This window comes from Malus domestica, chromosome 17, assembly GCF_042453785.1.
Source record: "Malus domestica chromosome 17, GDT2T_hap1".
In the NCBI taxonomy this organism is placed as follows: Eukaryota; Viridiplantae; Streptophyta; class Magnoliopsida; order Rosales; family Rosaceae; genus Malus; species Malus domestica.
Genome location: NC_091677.1, coordinates 12,163,187 through 12,185,164, shown reverse-complemented (window position 1 = coordinate 12,185,164; position 21,978 = coordinate 12,163,187). Strand labels below are relative to the sequence as shown.

The following is a 21,978-nucleotide window of genomic DNA, read 5'->3' as shown; positions in this document are numbered from 1 at the left end:
GGAGGTGGCGTCGCGCAAAGCTAACGGAGAGAAATTTGGGAAATATTGTTGAGTTTTGGTTTCAATATTTGTTGTATATTTCATTATGAAGATTACAAGAGAGTGAAGGCAACTCTTACTCTTATAGAGAGCCAAAAGAAAGCTACAATAGATTGTAGGATAATTACATAAAAATAATCCCTAAAATATGCCCTAACAAGTGGAAAAGCAAAAACCAAATTACAAGTAAAGAAGCTTTTACAAGCAACTAAGAAAGGTTGATGTAAGGTGAATGACAAGCTATGGAAAGTGACTGGTGAATGACAAGCTATGGAAAGTGACTTTAGCCCATGACTTAGCTAAAGTGAGGATGGCAACTTATACATATAACCCATCCATACAAACCGGTTTCAATACACCCCCTCAAGCTGGATCAAGGGGATTGATTGATCAAAGCTTGCACAACAAACGCTGAAACTGAGTAGAGTCTAGTGCTTTTGTGAATAAATCAGCAAGTTGATCGTGGCTGCGTGTGAACATGGTGTCTATCACCTTGGATTGAACTTGAGCACGAATATAATGGCAGTCAACTCCAATATGTTTGGTCATTTCATGGAATACTAGATTGGAGGCAATGTGCATGGCAGCTTGGTTATCACAATACAAGGACATAGGTGTCATACTTGTGAATCCGAGCTCGGAAAGAAGACCTTTCAACCATATGAGTTCACAGGCTGTTGTTGTCATAGCCCTATACTCAGCTTCGGCACTAGATCGAGCAATAATAGTTTATTTCTTGCTCTTCCAAGTGACAAGGTTCCCTACAACAAATGTGCAAAAACCTGTTATGGATTTCGATCAAGGGCATTTCCAGCCCAGTCAGGATTTGTGTAGGCCAAGATGTGAGTTGATCCATTGTTCTTCATAATTATCCCCCTTCCTCCTGAGCCTTTGAGATATCGAAGTATTCTCTTGACGATTTCCCAGTGAACTAAAGTAGGAGAGTGCATGAACTGACTGGCTAGGCTAACTGAATATGAGATATCAGGCCTAGTAATGATGAGATAAATAAGTTTCCCAACCATTCGCTGATAAACACTAGGGTCCGAGAGAGGTTCACCTTTTTCATGCCACTGAAGTTTGCTAGCTAGAGGTGTTCAAGCTGGTTTACATTCCATCATGTTAGCTTCATCTAGAAGATCGAGAACATACTTTCTTTGATTCAAGAACAATCCCTTTGAAAAGGTTGTACCTCAATTCCAAGAAAGTATTTCAAGGGCCCCAAGTCTTTAATGGCAAATTTTTGGTGAAGTGGCTGCTTAAGCGCCTTGATTTCACTTATATTGTCACCTGTAATAATTAGGTCATCAACATATATAAGCACAACCAATTTGCCAGCAATACCACTTTGAACAAACAAAGAAGAGTTAGCATGACTCATTTTGAACCCTACAGCTTCAAGGACTGAACTAAGCTTCGAATACCAAGCTCAAGGGGACTGTTTGAGACCATATATGGCTTTATGAAGTCTGTAGACCTTGTTGGGTTCCTTTGCCCTTGGATGACCAGAAGGCAACTTCATGTAAACTTCTTCTTCAAGATCCCCATGAAGAAATGCATTCTTCACATCCATTTGGAATAAAGGTCATGCAATATTGACTGCCACATACAACAATACCCTCACTGTGTTCATTTTGGCAACAGGAGCAATGGTCTCCTTATAGTCAATCCCATAGGTTTGAGTAAAGCCTTGAGCTACTAATCGTGCCTTGTGTTTTTCAATGCTTCCATTAGAGTTGAATTTGGTCTTATATATCCACCTATTTCCCACGAACTTCTTGCCATTTGGAAGGTCCACCACACTCCATGTTTAGTTGTCATTCAGAGCTTAAAGCTTTTTAGTCATAGCATCTTGCCACTCAGGCATGCATATGGGTTCATGAAAATTCCTTGGTTCGAAAGTATGGGACAATTTGTTAAGGAAAGAAGTATGAGAAGATGAGAATCTATGATAAGAAATGGCTGCAGAGATAGGATGCCTTGCAGTGTAAGTAACATACTCTTGTAACCTCACTGGTTGATGTCTATCTCGTGTAGGGTTTCTTCTAGGTGCACTTATAGCTTGCTGATTTGGTTGAGCTTCTGATGGTCCAGAGGAGCTTGGCACTGCATTAATTACACTCTCAGTGAGTTGAGAATTCTCAGTGATGATATGAGAATGAGTGGCTTCATGAATTTCTGCTGGAATAGGTAGTGGAAATAGGTCCATAAGATCTTCCATATTAGCATTAGTCTCCAACCCTTTGTGGAAATAAGGTGAATATTCATCAAATCGCACATCTCTAGAGACTGCCAGTTTCCCCATGTTAGGGTTGTACACTTTGTAACCCTTTTAAGAACTGGCGTATCCCATAAACATACATTTGACAGCTCGAGGGTCAAGTTGAAGGGAATTCTATGAGATTCATGCGGGATTTCTAATGACTAGCATGCATATACAATTCAAAATTTATATACGAAAGCAACGGAAGCATGTTATCAAATAATATCAAAGCAATAGTCATGCAAATCCCCTTCAAGATGCATAGGTTTATGTAAGATGCATCAAAACCAAACTTATATAAGAACAAAGTTTAGGAGTAGTTTTATACCTCTTGATCTAGATCTTAGACCAAGGATGGACCACCTCCAAGCCTTTTGCTCCTTGAACTCCTTGAGCCTAGCCTCCTTCCTTGCCTCATCCACTTTGTTTAGAATGAGTGCTCCTAGGTTCTTTTCAAGTTTCCAAAATTGAAAACCTCTAAAGATCCTCACCCACTAGTGTAATGAGAAGGATAAAGGAATAACCAAAGGGAGAAAAAGATGATTAGCTAAAATCTCCCTATGGTGGCCGGCCTTTGGTGTGGAAGAAAGAGTTATTTTCTTTTTTCTCTTTAGTTGTTTTGAACACCCAAAAACCCTAATGAAACATTTGCTATAAAGTTCCTTTTATAGCCAAAAAGAAACAAGTCAACATTTGACCTTTCTATCCCTCCTTTGGCCGGCCCCCTTTGTGTTGTTTGGGCTTTGGGCTTTTATTTATTTCAAGTCATCCAATGCTTGAATAAAAGCCCAATGGGTTTAGGCCCAATGGGCCCAATTAAACCCGAACGTTTCTTTAAGCCCAAAACGATCTTATATCGCTTTTATGATTTCTTTAGACTTTCTAATTAATCACAACACTTAATTAATCTAATTAATTATTTCCATCATCCAGTAATTACTCACTACAAGAGTGTATTGGTGAACAATCGTTTTAGGTTCTAATTAGCAAGGCAGTGAGGTGATTGACACCAATCCAATTGATTATATTTAATCCAATCACTTAGTGAATTAAAACCTACTTTTAAGGTGATTGGCACCAATCCAATTGATTATATTTAATCCAATCACTTAGTGAATTAAAGCCTACTTTTAATTCACCTTCTTCTTTGATGATTACATTTAATCATCTAGAAGAACTCACAAGCCATGAGTGACATCTAACGATATATCATGGCTACCCAAGCTAATGTAGAAGTTGTTCGGAGAACCTATTCAGTTGGAATTACAATGTAATTCGATCCTTCTCTAAAACAATACTCTCAATCACATCACTAGGGTATGGATATATTATGTCAAACCCCTAATGTGATTATTCCTTCTTATATGATTCAATTGAGTCGTATAGGAACGCTTTCCTTTATTATGCTCGATACTTCGGCCGAAGATTCCCGAATCATATCTTAGAGTATTCTTCCTCTCTTAATGAGGATTAGAGATTCCTTGTTGCGCATTCACTTGCCTTCATGACTAAGTGGCTTAACCCCAACTATGTCGTGGACACCCGCGAATGGAGTGACTTTGACATAATCAAAGATCAAGTACTTAACCACAAGACAACGATGATGCCTCAGGTCAAAGGACTACTTACATTATTCCAACCATTAGAGTTACTTGCCTGACATGTGAGTAGACCTCCATGCAAGTACTCCTGTTCGATTGTGTTCAGTGAACTCATTCCCTTAATGAGCACCTACATACTTGTCTTAGTGTCACTACACGAATGGGATGGGACTTTCCATCCTTCCAATTGAAGCGGACATAGTATGTACCGGTCTATGCATTGTCAGTATCCCTCCAACAATCCTATGACCAGGAACCTTTTGGACATGATGGTTATGTGAAGAAGGTCTCTGTAGTCTAACATCATTAGATTACTTCTTCAATCGATCCATTGTCCATGGATTCACTATTTATGACATATATCGTTTATAGAGATAGTCCTAATTAGTATCTTTGCCATTTGATGTATAAGAGTCATCTATACATCCATTCATTGTCCTGAAAGGTTTCTTCCAAAGATTGACTTTCAGGGCATATTTCCAACACAAGTTTGTCACGATAGAGAGCTTGAATGTGCACATAACAAGTACAACCAAACGTCCTGAGGTGAGACAAGTTTATAGGACTGCCTTTCATGACTTCAAAAGGAGATTTAGTATTCAACACCTGAGCTGGCAGTCTATTAATGTTGTACGTGGCAGTGAGTAGGGCTTGAGACTAAAATTTCTTAGGAACATTCGTTTGGATTATAAGTGATCGAGTCTTCTCCAATAAGTCTCGATTCTTTCTCTCTGCCACATAATTTTGTTGTGGTGTACCAACACAGCTAGTTTGATGCAAAATGCCATGATTGCTCAAGTAATTACTCATGTTATTGGAAGTGTACTCGGTACCATTATCTGATCTTAACATATATAACTTAGACGAAAATTGATTGGTGATTAGGTTGTGAAAGTCCTTAAAAACATCAAACAAATCACTTTTAAGTTTTAAAAGATACAACCAGGTTACTCTAGAATAGTCATCAATAAATGTAACATAATATATATACCCATCAAAGGATTCTACATGAGAAGGACCTCAAATATCAGAGTGAACAAGCTCAAAAAGTTTACTAGTTCTAGAATTAGAGGAAACAAAAGGAAGTCTAGTGGCTATTGACATTTGACAAGTTGTGTTTTTGCAAAAAAAGGAAACAACTTGATCATCACATGTTCTAAGGGATGGGCAAGGTATTGATGCCAGAGTTGATGTTCCTGAACTTGACTTAAGATGACATTGAGCTTTTTGACAAAATTGGACTTATTTGAGAGATGGTAGAGTCCATTCAAGAAGAACCCTTCACCAATCTTCTTATGAGTAACTCGATCCTGAAACACAACATTGTGAGGGGAAAATATGGCAAGATAGACTACGGTTTTTGTGATTTTTCCTATTGACAAAAGTTGAAAAGGAAAGAAAAGTACATAGAGAGCAGTGGAATTAGTATGCTCACTTAGCAATCTAATCTTTCCTTTTCCTAGAATAGGTTCTCCTTTCCCATTTACAATAGATACATGAATTGGATCAATAGTTATTTGAAAATCGTGTAGACTAAAGGGTTATTAGTTATATGATCAGTGGCACCAGAATCAATAATCCAAAAATCATGTGTAACATTTGCATTAAGAGCAGTGGAAATGGCACTAATAATACTTGGAATATTGCCTTTCGATGTGTTCTCCAAGTCAGCCAAGAATCCAGCAAATTTTCCTAGCATTGTAGTAGGGTTTTCAAGTGTCATTTCATCAGGTTCAGTGTTTCCTTGCTTCTTTTGAAGAATAGCAGCAAACTGGTTGATCAAGGACACATGATTTGTTGAGAAATTGGCCATCCCATCAGTTGAGGAACAAGCTGAATGAAATGCTTTTGGAGTGACTACACCCTTCTCATCTTTGATCATCCTGCCTTTCCTATCAAACTTCGGCTTTAACTCCGGATGAAGAATCCAACATTTTTCTCTCAAATATCCCTTCATGTTGCAATAAGACCATTTCCAGTCTGCTTTCTTGCCAAGCAACCTATCACTAGTTACTTTGTGATTTGTCGTGAAAACCCTAGCTTCAGAGTTGGATTTGGGCTCAACGTTCATCACTCTTCGTTAAGTTTCCTCTCTCTGGACTGCATGACACACACTGGTAAAGGAGGGCAGCTCTTGAGTCATTAACAAGTGACTACGCATGTCTTCATACTCTGCTCCCAAGCTTGCTAAGAGTTGAAACACCTTCTCTTCATCATCCCTCTTCAGTAGCACATCGTAATCAGTCGTGTGTGAATGATACATATCGAGTTCACATGGATTTCATACTTCCAAGGTGTTGAACAAAGGAGTGATCACCTTGCTTTAAACTAGCCATATTCTTCTTCAGTTGAAAGATGCGAACTGAGTTATTTTGGCTGCCATACATGTCTTTGACAAACTCCCATAGGAGAAGGGAAGACTTTGAGTAGCTGAAAAACTCAAACAGTTTTGGCTCCATGGAGTTAAGTAACCAGGACATGACCAGCTGATCAGTAGCATGCCATGCATCGTAAGTTGGTAAACCCTAGCTTCGATCTTCCTCCTAGAGCAAGTGACACAACTACTGACCAAGGAAGGTAGTTGAACTCATTCAGGAGCACCAAGCAGAGTCGTTGATTTGGATTGTTCTTAACCCCTTGGGTTAAGTTTGGAGAGGAGGATAAGGCACTGTCTGCACTAGACACATTTTCTTCTGCTATCTTTATCGATGATGAGCAAATGAAGAAGTAAAAAAAAATGAACAGAGTCAGGACCCTATGGTTCCTGCTCTGATACCATGTTGAGTTTTGGTTTCAATATTTGTGGTATATTTCATTATGAAGATTACAAGAGAGTGAAGACAACTCTTATAGAGAGCCAAAAGAAAGCTACAATAGATTGTAGGATAATTACACAAACACAGTCCCTAAAATCTGCCCTAACAAGTGGAAAAGTAAAAACCAAATTACAAGTAAAGAAGCTTTTACAAGCAACTAAGAAAGGTTGATGTAAGGTGAATGACAAGCTATGGAAAGTGACTTTAGCCCATGACTTAGCTAAAGTGAGGATGACAACTCATATATACAACACATCCATACAAACCGGTTTCAATAAATATATTATTGGAAGGTACTAAATTAACTTGAATTGTTTGATGTGCTTGTTGCGTCGCGCAAAGCTAACAGAGAGAAATTTGGGAAATATATTATTAAAAGGTACTAAATTAACTTGATTTGTTTGCTGTGCTTGTTGTGGAGAAAGATAAAACTCTTGCCACATACAGAATCAATGCCGTCTGCACTCACATTGGTTGTGTCGTGCCATTTAACAAGGCGGAGAACAAGTTCTTATGCCCCTGCCATGGATCCCAGTACAATGACCAAGGAAGGGTTGTCATAGGACCTACTCCTTTGGTGAGTTCATTTAGACTTTTATTGACTCTTGCTAGTTTTTATGTGAAATGCTGCATAATACGTACGATAAAAGATTGTTTCTTTACCTCCTTTCTGAAATAACCGAATGCAAAATTTAGACCCATTAAAATGATAGATTCACTAACACTTAGAGTTTATTTTATACTTTTATTAAGTATAACATAAGATTTTGTGGTATCTACTAGTGTAAATATTTTAAATTGAAGATCGAATTCATTCATTGTATTCATATAGGATCAAGGAGTGTAGCTATAAAAAATTATCAAAATAGGAGTTAAAACTACCGTTAAATCGTGATTTTTCGTTTATAACCGTCGAAACGTTTTGTCCCGTTACTTGATCTCTGAATGTTTGTTTTTTGCCATTTTTGGCGTATGCGATCTCGAAGTATATACAAACAAGTTTGACAGTTGGATCGTTGAAACTGGTATCGTACAATGTGTATCCCATCAAAACAATAAATTTACTAACACTTGGAGTTTATTTATACTTTCATTAAGTATAACATAAGATTTTGTTGTATCCACTTGTGTAAATATTTTAAATTGACAATCGAATCAGTTCATTGTATTCATATAGGATCAAGGAGTGTAGCTATAAAAAAATCATCAAAATCGGAGTTAAAACTACCGTTAAATCGTGATTTTTCGTTTATAACCGTCGAAAAGTTTTGTCCCATTACTTGATCTCTGAATGCTTGTTTTTTTTTGTGATTTTTGGCGTATGTGATCTCGAAGTATATACAAACAAATTTGATGGTTTGATCTTTAAACCTAGTTTTGTACAATGCATCTCCCATCAAAACAATAGATTCACTAATACTTGGGAGTTTATTTATACTTTCATTAAGTATAACATAAGATTTTGTTGTATCCACTTGTGTAAATATTGTAAATTGACGATTGAATTAGTTCATTCTATTCATATAGGATCAAGGAGTGTAGCTATAAAAAATCATCAAAATCAGAGTTAAAACTACCGTTAAATTGTGATTTTTCGTTTATAACCATCGAAAAGTTTTGTCCCATTACTTGATTTCTGAATGTTTGTTTTTTTCAATTTTTGGTGTATGCGATCTCGAAGTATATACAAAGAAGTTTGATGGTTGGATCGTTGAAACTAGTTTCATACAATGCGTATCCCAACAAAACAATAGATTCACCAACACTTAGAGTTTATTTATACTTTCATTAAGTATAACATAAGATTTTGTGGTATCCACTTGTGTAAATATTTTAAATTAAAGATCGAATTCATTCATTATGTTCATATAAGATCAAAGAGTGTAGCTATAAAAGATCATCAAAATCGAAGTTAAAACTATCATTAAATCGTGATTTTTCGTTTATAACTGTCGAAAAAGTTATGTCTCGTTACTTGATCTCTGAATGTTTATATTTTGTGATTTTTGGCGTATGCAATCTCGAAGCATATGCAAACAAGTTTGACGGTTCGATCATTGAAACTAGTTTCGTAGAATGTGTATCCCAACAAGTTGAATGGTGTGTATATATATATATATATATATTGTACGTATAGCACTTAAGAAATTGAATGATATATATATATATATATATATATTTATTAAGTAGCTTTAAATTTATTATTGTAGTTCGGATCAGGTTTTTGTTAGAAAAACATATTATTGTGGGTTTTATGTAAAAAATTGAATTTGAAGGGAGTAAAGTCATATTTTGAGTAAATGTTATAATAATTTAAAAAAAAAAAAAAACTTGCTCGACGTCACGATGGGTCGTTGCATAAACCAACTTTGTGCGATGTCTTAATGTATGCATGCGTCATGCAATGTGTTAAAATTTTGGCGGTTTAACTGTAAAAAATATGCACTTTGTTTAAATTTTTCCAAAATCTTGTGCGACAAAGGTGTGCATTCGTCGCGTAAAATAGCTTTGCGTGACGTAGGGGCACCTGTGTCGTGCAAAGAACGTTTGCGCGACTCACAGGCTGTGTCGCTCAAAGTAAATGACTTTAGACAAAATGGAGGTGCAAACCTTGCAATTGAAAAACAGTCGGTCTCTCGTCCCTCTCTCTCACTCTCTCTCTCTCTCTCTCTCTCTCTCTCTCGCAGAATAGCGGAAGCCGAACGAAACCCTAAAAACCAGGTGCGTCGTCCTCTCCTTCCACCTCCCCAAGCTCTCTTGCATGGCCTCTCACCAGTCACCGCTCACCAAGTCGCCAATCACCATCGTTTTCCCCCTTCCAGTCGCGTCCTCCACCACTAGCTGCTAAGTGCTCACTTCGCCACTCCAATCTTAAGGTAAGACAATTTGTTGAATATTTTTTTGCATTTTATAAATTAGGGTTTTGGATTTTGAATTTACAGTTAGGGTTTTGCTTGATACATAAAGAACCAATGCGAGAGAGAAAAATGGCAAGGAATTCAGGTGTAGCCATGGCACGGCAATTGCTCGGCAATCACAGCAAGTTCTGCACCGCGCTTCTTCATCATTACAGCCTTCCTTCCAGTTCTTTCCAAACCCTGCCTTCTTCAATCCCCACCTCACCACCTCCACCGCCCACAGCAACCCCTTTCACCTCCAATTCCCTCCACCACTCCCCAAACCCTCGCTTTCTGCAGCTCCAACCTCTCTCCTCGCCCTCAGGTACTCCGTATTTTTGTTATTGTTTCAGCCATTGTTCAAAGTTTCAATTTTTGAATTTTGGGTTTTGGAATAGCTCATTAAATTGAATTCTTGATTAACTTGAATTTCAGGTTCCTCAAACATTGTTGTCATTAAGTCAGAGGATGAATACAACAGCACAATCAGCAAAGCTAAGGGTAATTTTTCTTGGTTTTCAAAATTGTTTTGTTTTGAGAAAACTTATCAAACATTTATGCAAATTATCTGATTTATATGTTAAATTTCATATAGACGGAGCTGAGCCAGCACTTTTCTACTTCACTGCAGTCTGGTGCGGGCCTTGTAAGTTCGAAATATGTTTTCTTTTAAGCAACGAAGTCATTGGCACAAAATGTGGCGTAATTATGTGTTTTGAACTTAAAATTGGTACTTTGGTGTGATCTCTTGTGCAGGCAGGTTCATATCTCCAGTCATTGGAGAGTTGAGTGAGCAATACCCACATGCAACAACATATAAGATTGACATCGATGAGGTGCGCATTCGCATAGGAATCTAGTTATTATGGAACCTAGTTATATGTTAAGTGTTGTTAATTATGAAATCTAGTTATTCGTTACGGGTTTCAATTCTCAAGTTAGTTGTAGCAATAACTTTACTTGTGGGCTTATAGCCATCTGGCATGTAATGGTTAGCTAGTTTGAAAGTAATTTCATTTATTTTTAATTTGGGAGCATGATTTTTTTTTATTTTTTAAATTCATACCTAACCTTGTTTATTCTATTTACAGGAAGGACTTACAAACACTTTGGGCAAGTTGAATATTTCTGCTGTGGTAAATGATTGCTCTTATTATGTTTGAAAGAAAATATTCCAATTTATTTTGTTCTTCATATATAGCTTCTTTTATTCATGGCACTGGTGGGATGATCTTTTTAAGATGGTCTTTTGAATGGATTATTGCTGGTTTTGCTTCTTAGTAATTCTATATGTTTTTACTTGGTTATGGTAAAATCCAAGATCTATTTGGTTTGTAATTTGATGTGTGTACTCTGGTGCAGCCTACATTCCATCTCTTTCAAGATGGGAAGAAGGTGGCTGAAGTTGTTGGTGCTGATGTTGCTCGCTTGAGAGACACTTTTGGAAAACTCTACAAGTAATTTTTTAGTACATCACACTACACTTGTGTGCTTTCTCATTTGTGAATGCAGTGTTTATATTAAGTGCATAACAGTTTTTAGTGGTTCAAGTTTCTCCAAATGTGATCAGTTCTATAGCTCAATTTATATTAAACCCTATCGTAGGATTTCCATTTCATGTGTGTGTGTGTGTAACTAAAACTGTTGGTGTTGATGACACTTAGAAAGTAGCTATTGAAAAACGTGGTAGTTGCATAATTCATTTGCACTTGTGTCTTTGGAGCTTACTACTGGACCATATGATATACCATTTTGAGAATCAAAAACCAAAAAACTCTCCGCAATGTGGAACCTTCTGTGGTTTTTGGTGTTATTGTTATGTGATGACGGTGTAGGTGATCAACTGTGCCCATGACTTTTGGTGTCAATGACTCTCCCTTAACTGGTCGTGACGGTACCCATGTAAGTCATAATTTTTTCGTGTTTGCAATCAGTTATTAACTTATTATACATGCTCTATTTATACTACATTTTATCATCAATGTTCGTATTTTTCATTGAGCTGTTTTCTTGTTATAGTGGAAAACACATGCACTTTATTTCCTCACTTTGGTTTCAAATCATTGATTTATGAATTATCTGTACTTGATGCACGCCTCGGATAAAGTGACGGAAATTATATGGACAAAATGTATATGGGAAGAGTAGAGATTTGACAGTTTGTATCATAATTCATTGTTATCATCTATTTGTTTTCCTAAATTTGACGGGTCTGATTTACATGTCCTAAATTTAAGTTTTTTCGGTGTACAGGGAATGCGCGGGTTCGTGAGACAGGTGCCTCCTTTTCCAGATCGACCATAGGACAGGTCAGCCTTGACGGAGGAAGTGGCAACCCTAAAAGGTCAGCTTGCGGCCCAAGAAGCAATCCGGGAAGCTGAGATTGCAGCCTAGTTATCGGCCCAAGACGATAAGATGAGTATGATCTTACGAGCTTTACAGATGTCTGGCCTTCAAATCCCGATGCCAGCATCTGATCTTGCTCCACCTTCGACCTCCCAGCCACTTCGCCCAGTCGATATTTAGTAGCTTGATGTATCAAACGTAGAAGACTACTTCTTGTAGTTTTTTCTTTTTTGTTCGAACATCTTGTATGTACATTTTCATATATTTTATAATTAAATATTTTTTATTGGTTTATTAATTATTATTTATAATTTAATTACAATAATTATAAATAAAAAAATTAAATAAAAAAATATTTTTGCCAAAAAAAAGCAAGGGTTTGCACGACGTAGGTTGTCTGTCGTGCAAAGTAGTTTTGTGCAAGGCATGTTACTTTTTTGTCACACAAACCCTGTTGTAACTGTCTTGGCGTGACAGTTGGCGCGCGACGAAAGTTTCGTTGTGCTAATTTTTTGGCAACGTTTTTTAACTTTGCGCGACGAAGGACCTGCATAGCAAAGTGTTTTTTTGTACTTGTGCTCCCTAACAATTATTAGTGGACCGGGCTAAAAAAACTATCTGACCATGTTTTTTTGTTACCACCATTTTTTCCACCCTTTGAAACCCTAAAGTGGGAATTTAACACTCATGTATTGGTCACAACTAAAGTTCTAAAAGGCACACTAATCGGGTGGTAGACAGGAATCTAGCGCCTAGGTGGGATTTTTTTTGGGGGGGGGGAGGGGTGGGGGGCTTAGGTCTTTTTTTTTAATTTTTAATTAAATTTATTATATAACGTACAAAAAAATTTCTATTTATACTTTAAAAAAAATACGCAGTTGTACTGGAATACATATGTGACAACTCGTCACTAATTTTACAGTTTTATTATTTTAAAGGAGTGATGAAAGTAATACTATCCAAACTTATGCTCAGATACCAAACTGATACACCCTGACCCGGAATGTCCACCTGGACTCAGAATCGAGCTGTGCTAGTCGACACCAGGAGGGTGGCGAAGCCATAAAGTGTAGTGATATGGAAAATGTGAATAAATTTAAACCTAAAAGTACCTAAATGTATGAGTGCGTTTGTGAGCGGGAATAAACCCAATTCACACGTGATGTCAGAGCATAAGTAAAGTACAGTAAAGGTAGGATAAGAATTAATCCGTCGAAGGTAATCACATATATCAAAGTTTGCCAAGAATCCTCGTCGACACGAAAGCTCAGCACTAAAACCTGGAGGGGCGAAAAACAAGGGTGAGTAGGCCTAAAAATAAAGTTTTATAAAAACCTTTTTGAAAACATTATAACCCCTCGTCGTAAAACAAGAATAGTTTTCAAAATATACATACTACGTATAGTATGAAAATACTTACCGTATCTTGCAATATCTCAAGAATTCAACCCGTCACAAATTTCGTAAATAGGCATATAACTTCCAGTAATCATAATATCTCGCAGAAATAAACATATCACATTGAGTGCTCATAAACATATGCTGACACGAGTTCATGCAGAGGTATTCTGACATGAACAAGACTGGGTGTAATAATGATTTAAGCTCTAGTACTACAATTACGTGAAGACTGGTACTATGTGCATCACATACGAGTCCTAATTACCTATAGCAATCTAGAACATGATTGGCACCTACAATGGATCCAAAGTGAGCGTATTATGCAATGTGAACATACACGTTAAAAGATTGGCCCTGACCTGAGTGAGTACTAACACCAGTGTAGCACACGATGAGCAGATAACGTGAATAGAATCATAAAACAATAATCGATAATTTACGTCGACATAATACTACTCATTGCCGTAAATATCTTTTAAAATTAATAAAACCGTAAAATTAGAGACGAGTTGTCACACATATATGCAAAATAGAAATAATATATAAATTATAAAGTACTAGAACATATTGGAAACATGAAAAACAAGTATATAATGAGTGTTTGTCTAAGTATCCAACAAGTCTCATACAATTTATTGAAAAAATAAATGGAGACTTTGGATGCGGTCCCTAGCCACTAATACTCATTGATTAAAACCTTAGTGGTTGTCAATTTTTGATCAAAGTCCTTTAACTTTGTACACCTCAACATATTAATATTAATATATTTCCATGTCAACAATAAAGCTTGAGATTTTATGGTATTTAAAATCTCACATCTGATGAGCTATAAAACAAAGGGCCAACAAAAAATATGGAAATTTTTTCAAAATTTTGATTGATTAATATCAACATAACAATATAATTTCTTATGAAAATGTATATTAATAAATGTTAAGTACATGTTCGCATATATATGTATCAATCGATTGGAAACAATGTTTAAAAAAAGTGCCAAAAGAATGTATCCAACATTGTTATGAATTTGACCAAAAGAAAACATTGTTATGAATGATAAAATAGTTGTCACATGTTAAAAGAATGTACCCGTACATTGGCTATATATAATTATCTATGGAGTACAATTTCAACATTGTTCCAAAACTAAAATGTTTTAATATGTAACCCAAAAAAATGTTTGAAAAAAAATGTACCCGTATAATTGTATGAGTACAATGGCGCACTTAATTATAAATTAAAAAATGTGGGTTCATTTTATACACAAAATGGGGAAATTTTATATTAAAAACATGGGTACATTTTATATAGAAAACAATGCGTACATTTTATATAAACAACAATGGATACATTTTAAATTAAAAAAATAGATTTATATTAAAAAATTGGTAAATTTTACATATAACAAGTGGTACATTTTTAAAGATACATAGGCACATTATAAATGACACACCCCGACCCAAATCGAGGCGTCCTGGCTGGGTGTGTCAGTTTGGTATTAGAGCCAATCCTTAACCAGAAGTGTGCTGACGAGGACATCGGGCCCCTAAGGGGGGGTGGATTGTAAGATCCCACATCGCCTAGGGGTGAGGATCCTGTAAGCCTTATATGTATATTCATATCTCTACCTAGCACGAGGCATTTTGGGAGCTCGTTGGCTTGGGGTTCCATCGGAACTCTAAAGTTAAGCGAGTTCGCGCGAGAGCAATCCCAAGAAGGGTGACCCACTGGGAAGTTCTCGTGTGAGTTCCTAGAAACAAAACCGTGAGGGTGTGGTCGGGGCCCAAAGCGGACAATATTGTGCTACGGCAGAGTCGAGCCTGGGATGTCACAACCCGTTTCGAATATTTAATTTTCGACGAAATGAAATGACAGTTATATCCAAGTATTGTGGTGTGTGTTATGCATATTAAGGGGGTTCAAACTTGCATTATTCCTCTATTATTGGACCCAATGAGAACTAAGTGTTTCTCTTAGTTTAGATTGGTGACTTTTGGACCACACACACACTCCCACCTTTTCTCTCTCTCCTTCCCGTGCTCTTTCTCTCTCAGACTCTCACTCTCTTTCTCCCTTCTTCATACGGACCAACCCAGAAACCCTCTCAAACCTTGTAGATCAAAGGTTTTAAGATCATCATTGTGTTCGTGAGGACCATACGAGTTTAAAAATACCATTTTCAGGTAAGGGAACCTTCGATTTCACGTGGAAACCCTAGCTCCGATTTTGCCACTGTTCATGTATACGTGAAATCTTGTATTTAAGGGAATTTGAAGTTTATAGGAAGCTTAAGGAGGTCCTCACGAGTCTCGGGGTACTTCGTTGGAAGAAATTGGACATCGGAAGGCTGAGATCGATGTATATCTAGGTAAGCCGAACTATCAAGCTTGCTCGAGGAAAACCTAGTAGATTTTAAGCCTTGAAACTTGTATAACGTAATTTTGCATGCTATTAGCTTCATTTTGGTACCAATTTTGTGGAAAATGGTGAAGAAACGAAAGAGAATAGTGGTTTTAAAGTTTTACCTAGAAACCAGCGAAGTCGCCGGAGAAGAAAGGAGTATCTTCCGTCAAGGTTGACGGAATAAGCTAACGCCGTCAGTCATCTTTAACAATTACCGTTGGATTTTAATGGAATATTCCCTAGAATATTCCTGACGGTGTTGACTGATGTCGTCAGTATGCTTGTCACGTGGCCGCGCGTGGGGGCGCGTAGGGCCGTGGCCTTGGCGGCGCGTGAGGGGTCCAAGAATTATTCTAAAAATTTGGAGATGATCCTGAGGTTGTGTAGGTCACTGTGGTATATTCAAATACCAAAATTGAGCATTGTATGAGAAGTTATTAACTAGTTTTGTGTATGTGCTCTAAAATAACATTTTTATAGTTAATTCGCATATAGGTGAGACTTATCCCGAGGACGAGCGCATTCAAGGGTGACTCGGGGGCTACGATCCTTCGACAAACCAGTGAGTGGGCTTTTGGTTTTCAGTATATACTTATATACTTGATATTTTCCCAGAAAATGCGTTTAAATGAAAGTATGCTTTGAAATGCCATGCATATAAATTTATATTCAACATATGAATTAGTATATGATGCTTTATATGTGTGTGTGTGTGTGTGTGTGTGGTGTTGTGGACGCTCAGTTAAGCTCAGGTGAGTTATATTGGGTTATGCGAATTGTCAATGATGCGATATGTGATTGAATAATGTTGAACTCATAAAACTGCACCTAGGGTGATTGTGATTTAGCCAGAGATTTGGCACAAGCCTGTTTAGTATGTCACCTCCCGCACCATATGCTCATATTGGATCCAATTTAGGTGCATAGCCTTGTCGTACAGACCTTATTTATGGTTCCGACTCGTAGGTGACTAGAGATTTATCGCCCAACTATTATGTGAGAGTAGTGTTGAGCATGATTATATTACACCCATTATTGTCGTACAGACCTTTTCATTTGGCTCTGACTCTTGTGCAGTATGTTGCCGTATAGGTCATTGTATTGACTCCGGCTAGATTGACTTTTGAGCTATGAATTCAGCCGTACAGATTACCACAAGGGTTCCGGCTAACATGTTATATTTCTATGAAATTATTCTTACTTGAATTGCTTACTCTGTTATATTTTGGCATGGCATACTTATGAAAATGATTATGTGAAGCATGGTTTGAATTGATATAATTACATATATATATATATATATATATATTTATGTATATGCATATATCTTGATTCTGGGAAAAATTATACATGTTTTATAGTGAAGGGTTAGATATGTTGATAAATGAAATGGTTTTGTAAAACATTTGTTTTTGCCCACTCACGTTTTCTGTTTTGCGCCCCTCCAGGTTTTCGATAAGCTTGCTGTTACTGGGTTCGAGGACTTCGGCGTTTCTAACATATCTAAATAATAATAGGACATTTCTGGTACTGTATAACTAGTACTTGTCCTACTGGACTGCACCTAGGATTATTATGCTCCGATTAGGAGCATTTACTTTTGTAACTAACTCTTATCACTTCATGCTTTCTAGTGCACTCTAGTAGTTTCGGTTTTTTAATATCCGTATATTTCTTATCTTAATTGCTTCCGCACTGCTCACATGGCTACGTCACCCTCACGTGACGGCCAGCATGCCTTGATCTCGGTCGGGGTGTGTCATGGGATGTGGTGGGGGCCAGGGCTGGGATGTGACAATAAATAAATTATAGGCACTAATAAAATAGGAAAAAAAATTATGATTACAAATAAAAATTTAAAAATATGGGAACAAAAAAATTAATATATGGGTACAATTTAAAACTATAAAGAAAAATGGTACAAATTAAAAAAATGGTTGCAAATTAAAAATGGGTACAAACTAAAAATAGAAATATATGATACAAACTTTAGTCATAAATATAAACATACCAAATGTAACGTTTCTAACACTAAATGAATATATTTAGTAACAAAATTTAATTATCTTGACATGTAAATATTTTATTATTGAAATAATGACATTCATTAAAACCTAAGGATCTTAATCAAAAGTTGAAAAGGAATAAGGTTTTAATCAATGGAGTAGGAAAAAATAAATGAAGGGAACCTAATTTCTTCAAAAATAAAATGCAAAAGGAAAATTATCTATTTTCTGTCTAAATAAGAGTCATGACCTAGGCGTTTTACTAGGTAGGTGCCTAAGCAAATCTAGGTGCCAATTTTTATTTTTTAAACGTCTAATGCTTAATCGTAATAGTAGCTTAGCACCTAACACCTAAGCAAGGCCTAGGCGAGACTTTTAAACAGTGATCACAACACACAAAGTCGTTATATCTCATTGGAAAAACCAGATGGTGAATAGCTCCCAATGGTAAACTTCATGAAAAGGCATTTCTTGTATTGTGGGCAACATACCTGCTGGTTCATTTAATCTTATTCAAAATGTAAACAATTAAACAAGACTTCTAATATTGCTGCCGCTTGATCAGTTTGACCATCATCATTTTTTTGTGTTACGTTTCAAGTCGATAGATGCACGACAAAGATCTCAGTGCCACGTACAACTGCTACAAGAATTCTCGAGTTCGTAAGGCTGACTAGTCGCATCTGGCTAAGGTTTAACAGAGAAATTATAATTTGACATTTATGCAAAAAAATTTTAAAGTTTTTATCACAAATGGTCGTTGAAATTGACTATTCCATTAAGATGGTCCTTGAAATTGAAAATCAATCAAAATGATCCTTGAAAATGGATATCAGAAATCAATGTAGTCATTCCGTCACAAATTTGTCAAAAATTATGTTATGTGCTGATGTGGCACATAGGGCAAACGGGTACAAGAACCGAGGGTCGAGGCGGGTAATCAAGGTTTGGGGCGGGTATAGGCCGGTTTCAATTTTTTGAGAATAGAAATGGGACGGGGCAGGGCGGATCCATAATATTTAAGGGGCAGGTCGAGTCTTAGGATTTGGAATAACGGGGCCCCAGATGGCCCGTTTCTAACTATAACCCATTTATTAATTCTCTAAACCTAATCCATTATCCATTCCATCCCATCGTCCCTTTCCTTCCTAGACTTAGACCAGACTTCCACTCGAGTCATCTCCTCCACCACCACAATGGCTCAGCTCCCTCGACGGCACCACCTATTCCTCATTCACTTCTCCCTCCCACCCTCGAATTCATTGCGCCGATTGCTTCGAGACTTCTACAGAACCGATCTGGATAGAGCACCAAAATTCAAAAAACCTAGGAGATTAATTAGATTCTGAAATACCCATTCAAAGAACACAAAGGCATTGCCCCTACGTCCACATTTTTGACAAAAGGTTTCATCTTAGTGGAAAATATAATTAAAAATTAGGACTTTCTGCCTTTTATCATAAGGATATGGAATTCATCTTCGGTTTGGTAGGCGATGGCTTCGCCGTCGTGCAAAGCATACAGAATCATGGTGCTCGACACCCAAAAGCTCATCGCAGCCAGCGGCGTGTCCGCCAACAGGGTTTGGTTCACTGAGTACATACAAAGGACTACCATCGTCGATCTGAGTCAGATTGGAGCCTCGCGCCATGCTCGTCGATCGGAGTCAAGAGACAGAGACCTTGATTTGGGATTAGGAGAGATGAGCAAGAGAGATGAGGACCACCACCTTCACCGATTCACCACCAGTGGTTCAGCTGCTGGTGCGGGTAGCTTCCAAGCCGTCAATTTCGTTGGCAGTAGGAGCAATCTAGAACTGTGGAACGTTCTAGAGCTCTGTATCAAAACCGGAAAAGAAAAAAAAAGGTTAATTAGACCCGTGGACCCATCTTAAACCAGCCCGGTTCCCAAACTTAAAAACCCTCTACCTGGTCCGGCCCGCCTCGCTACTGTTTAAAACGGTTAAGGTTCGGTTCCTTTAAAATTGGGCTCGGCCTGGCCCGTGCCCAGCCCTAAGTTCCACAATTCTAATTAAATGTTGACATTTGAATTAAAAATAATTACACAATTAAATAATAATTTTTATTTTTGCATAATATAAAACTTAAAGAAAAAGGAAAAAAAAGAAGAAAGAAGATGAATAGATGCTTCGCCGTTGCTTCTGATATCCTTATGTTGTGTTGTGTGTTTGTGATAACGAGGTTTTAGGTTTGGGTTTTGGAAGTGATGAGTCAATTTCATATTATATATTTTACCCTATTCTTAGTGTGTTTTGGTAATTATTTTGATAGAATTTTGATACTTTGATTTATATTTTCAATATAGGATATTTGACTTCCTCTGGAGCAAAACATGATCAAACGGACGAATTTTAGAGTGATTCAAATTGAAGGACGTTCGTGTGTCTCTTGGAGTGTTGATATCGAAGTTTAGGATTTTTCTACCAAACGGTTATTTTCTGGCGACGGAATAAAGAAGCAGTGCGCAGTGTTCGAAAATGACGTTTCTGAGCTTAAATTGAGTTTTTGAAGCCCGAGATGACCTTTGATGGGTTCGTGACCTTCTGGAAAAATGTTCAGAATATTCCAAACCTTAAACCCAGCTGTATTGGGACGGTTTTGGAGCAGTTTAGTGGTCTAAAACGTGGCTGTTCATATTTTAGGTGAATTTTACCATTTAATTTAGGGTTATGTTTTCTATTTTATTTTAGTTATTTAGTTTCCTAGTTCGATTGGAAGACCTTTTATTAGGAGAATTTAATTTCTGCTAGGTTAAATAAGTTTGGGCGGCTTTATTCTTGTAACTTCTTCGTGCGTTCTTGAAGAGAGGAAATTGGCCAATCGTAGAGATTTTCAGATTTCTTCCATTCTAAGTGTTTTTGATCTTTTATTATTTCAATAAAGAACTTTATGATTTTTATTATGAATATGTATAACTAATTCTCTTTTTGTTAGGGTGAGACCATGAGCCTTAACGAGAATATGTAGTTTCTCTTCAATTTGCTTATGATTATATGCATGCAGGTTTTCAAATTATTAATCACTGGTTTAAACTATCTATTTGTCTTGATGCTTGATCACCATTAGGATGTTTAGAAAAGTAATTTGATGCAATTTTGGTCGGAGGTCGATCCCTGAAATTGACGAAGGCTTCTTGTGGTTAATATGTGCAAGTTCACTTAAGATGAATACCACGTCTTAAAGGTTGCATGGTTTTTCAAAAAGTTTTACAAAACTTAATGAGTTGTGCATGTTTAGATTTGATCTGAATACCACAGATGGATTGCATGTTTGATATACGCTCTATGTTGGGGGTCCAAGTAGGCATATATTAAGAACACCTAACCTTCGAAATATGCATGTATAGGTTATAAGTAATTGGACAAACTATATAGGATTGTTAAGGTGACGGCGGATCCCTAGTGTTTTCTTAATTTGATTTCTACAAAACTGTTTCCTTTCCCTTCAGCTTTAATATTGTAGATTGTCTTATTTTTATTAGTTAAATTCGTTTTATTAAATTAGGTCATTAAAAAATCAATCATCTCAACTTTCTCCTTTATAATAATTAATTGGAATTTGATTTGCTTCTAATTATTTAATAATTCTTATGGAGAACGACCTTGCGAGAACCGTTTATACTACAATAACCTTGTCATTCTTATAAGTAATATAGGAATTTTTAACCCTTGTGCATGTGTGGTAAAATCTCTTATCAGGAAGCGTTGGTGTTCGTTGTGCATGCATGGTTTTACTTAATTAGGTGGGTATATATTTATCAGAAGACATTTGATTTCCCACTGCCTAACTTTCTGGGTGCCAAAAACAATGAAACCATGATAAAACATTGTTATCCTTGGTTTTTTCTTTCTGCTCGGATTGCAAACTTTGTGGGCTGTTGCTTCCTCTCTCCAACCATGTCTGTTAAAACCTTAAGGCCTGCGCAGCCAATAAAACATTCCATTCGTTTTGTGTTAATCCTTCTAAAAGATTCAACAAAATGATATGTTGGAGATTCAATTAACGAATTGAATTTTTTATGGCTGCAAAGCAAATTCCATTCATTTTGTGCACAGGTTAGTGTATATTATTTTCTTCAAGCTCTCGAAGTCACTCTCACCCGATGTTGAACTCAACGATACAATTCATTGCAATGTCATTTATCACATATCAGTTTGTGTTTATAATATTTCATTCGATTGGCAAAATT

General features: G+C 36.8%; 1 protein-coding gene across 1 annotated transcript; it reads left to right on the top strand.

Moving 5' to 3' along the window:
• The first annotated feature begins 9,437 nt into the window (after positions 1-9,437).
• Positions 9,438-12,256, top strand: LOC103405149 (thioredoxin O2, mitochondrial-like). Its single transcript, XM_070816606.1, has 9 exons — positions 9,438-9,595; positions 9,662-9,941; positions 10,052-10,117; positions 10,212-10,262; positions 10,373-10,452; positions 10,708-10,752; positions 10,979-11,073; positions 11,452-11,518; positions 11,870-12,256. Exons 2-8 carry the CDS (start codon positions 9,692-9,694, stop codon positions 11,453-11,455), a joined length of 591 nt encoding a protein of 196 aa, XP_070672707.1. The 5' UTR covers positions 9,438-9,595; positions 9,662-9,691; the 3' UTR covers positions 11,456-11,518; positions 11,870-12,256.
• Positions 12,257-21,978: the final 9,722 nt, after the last annotated feature.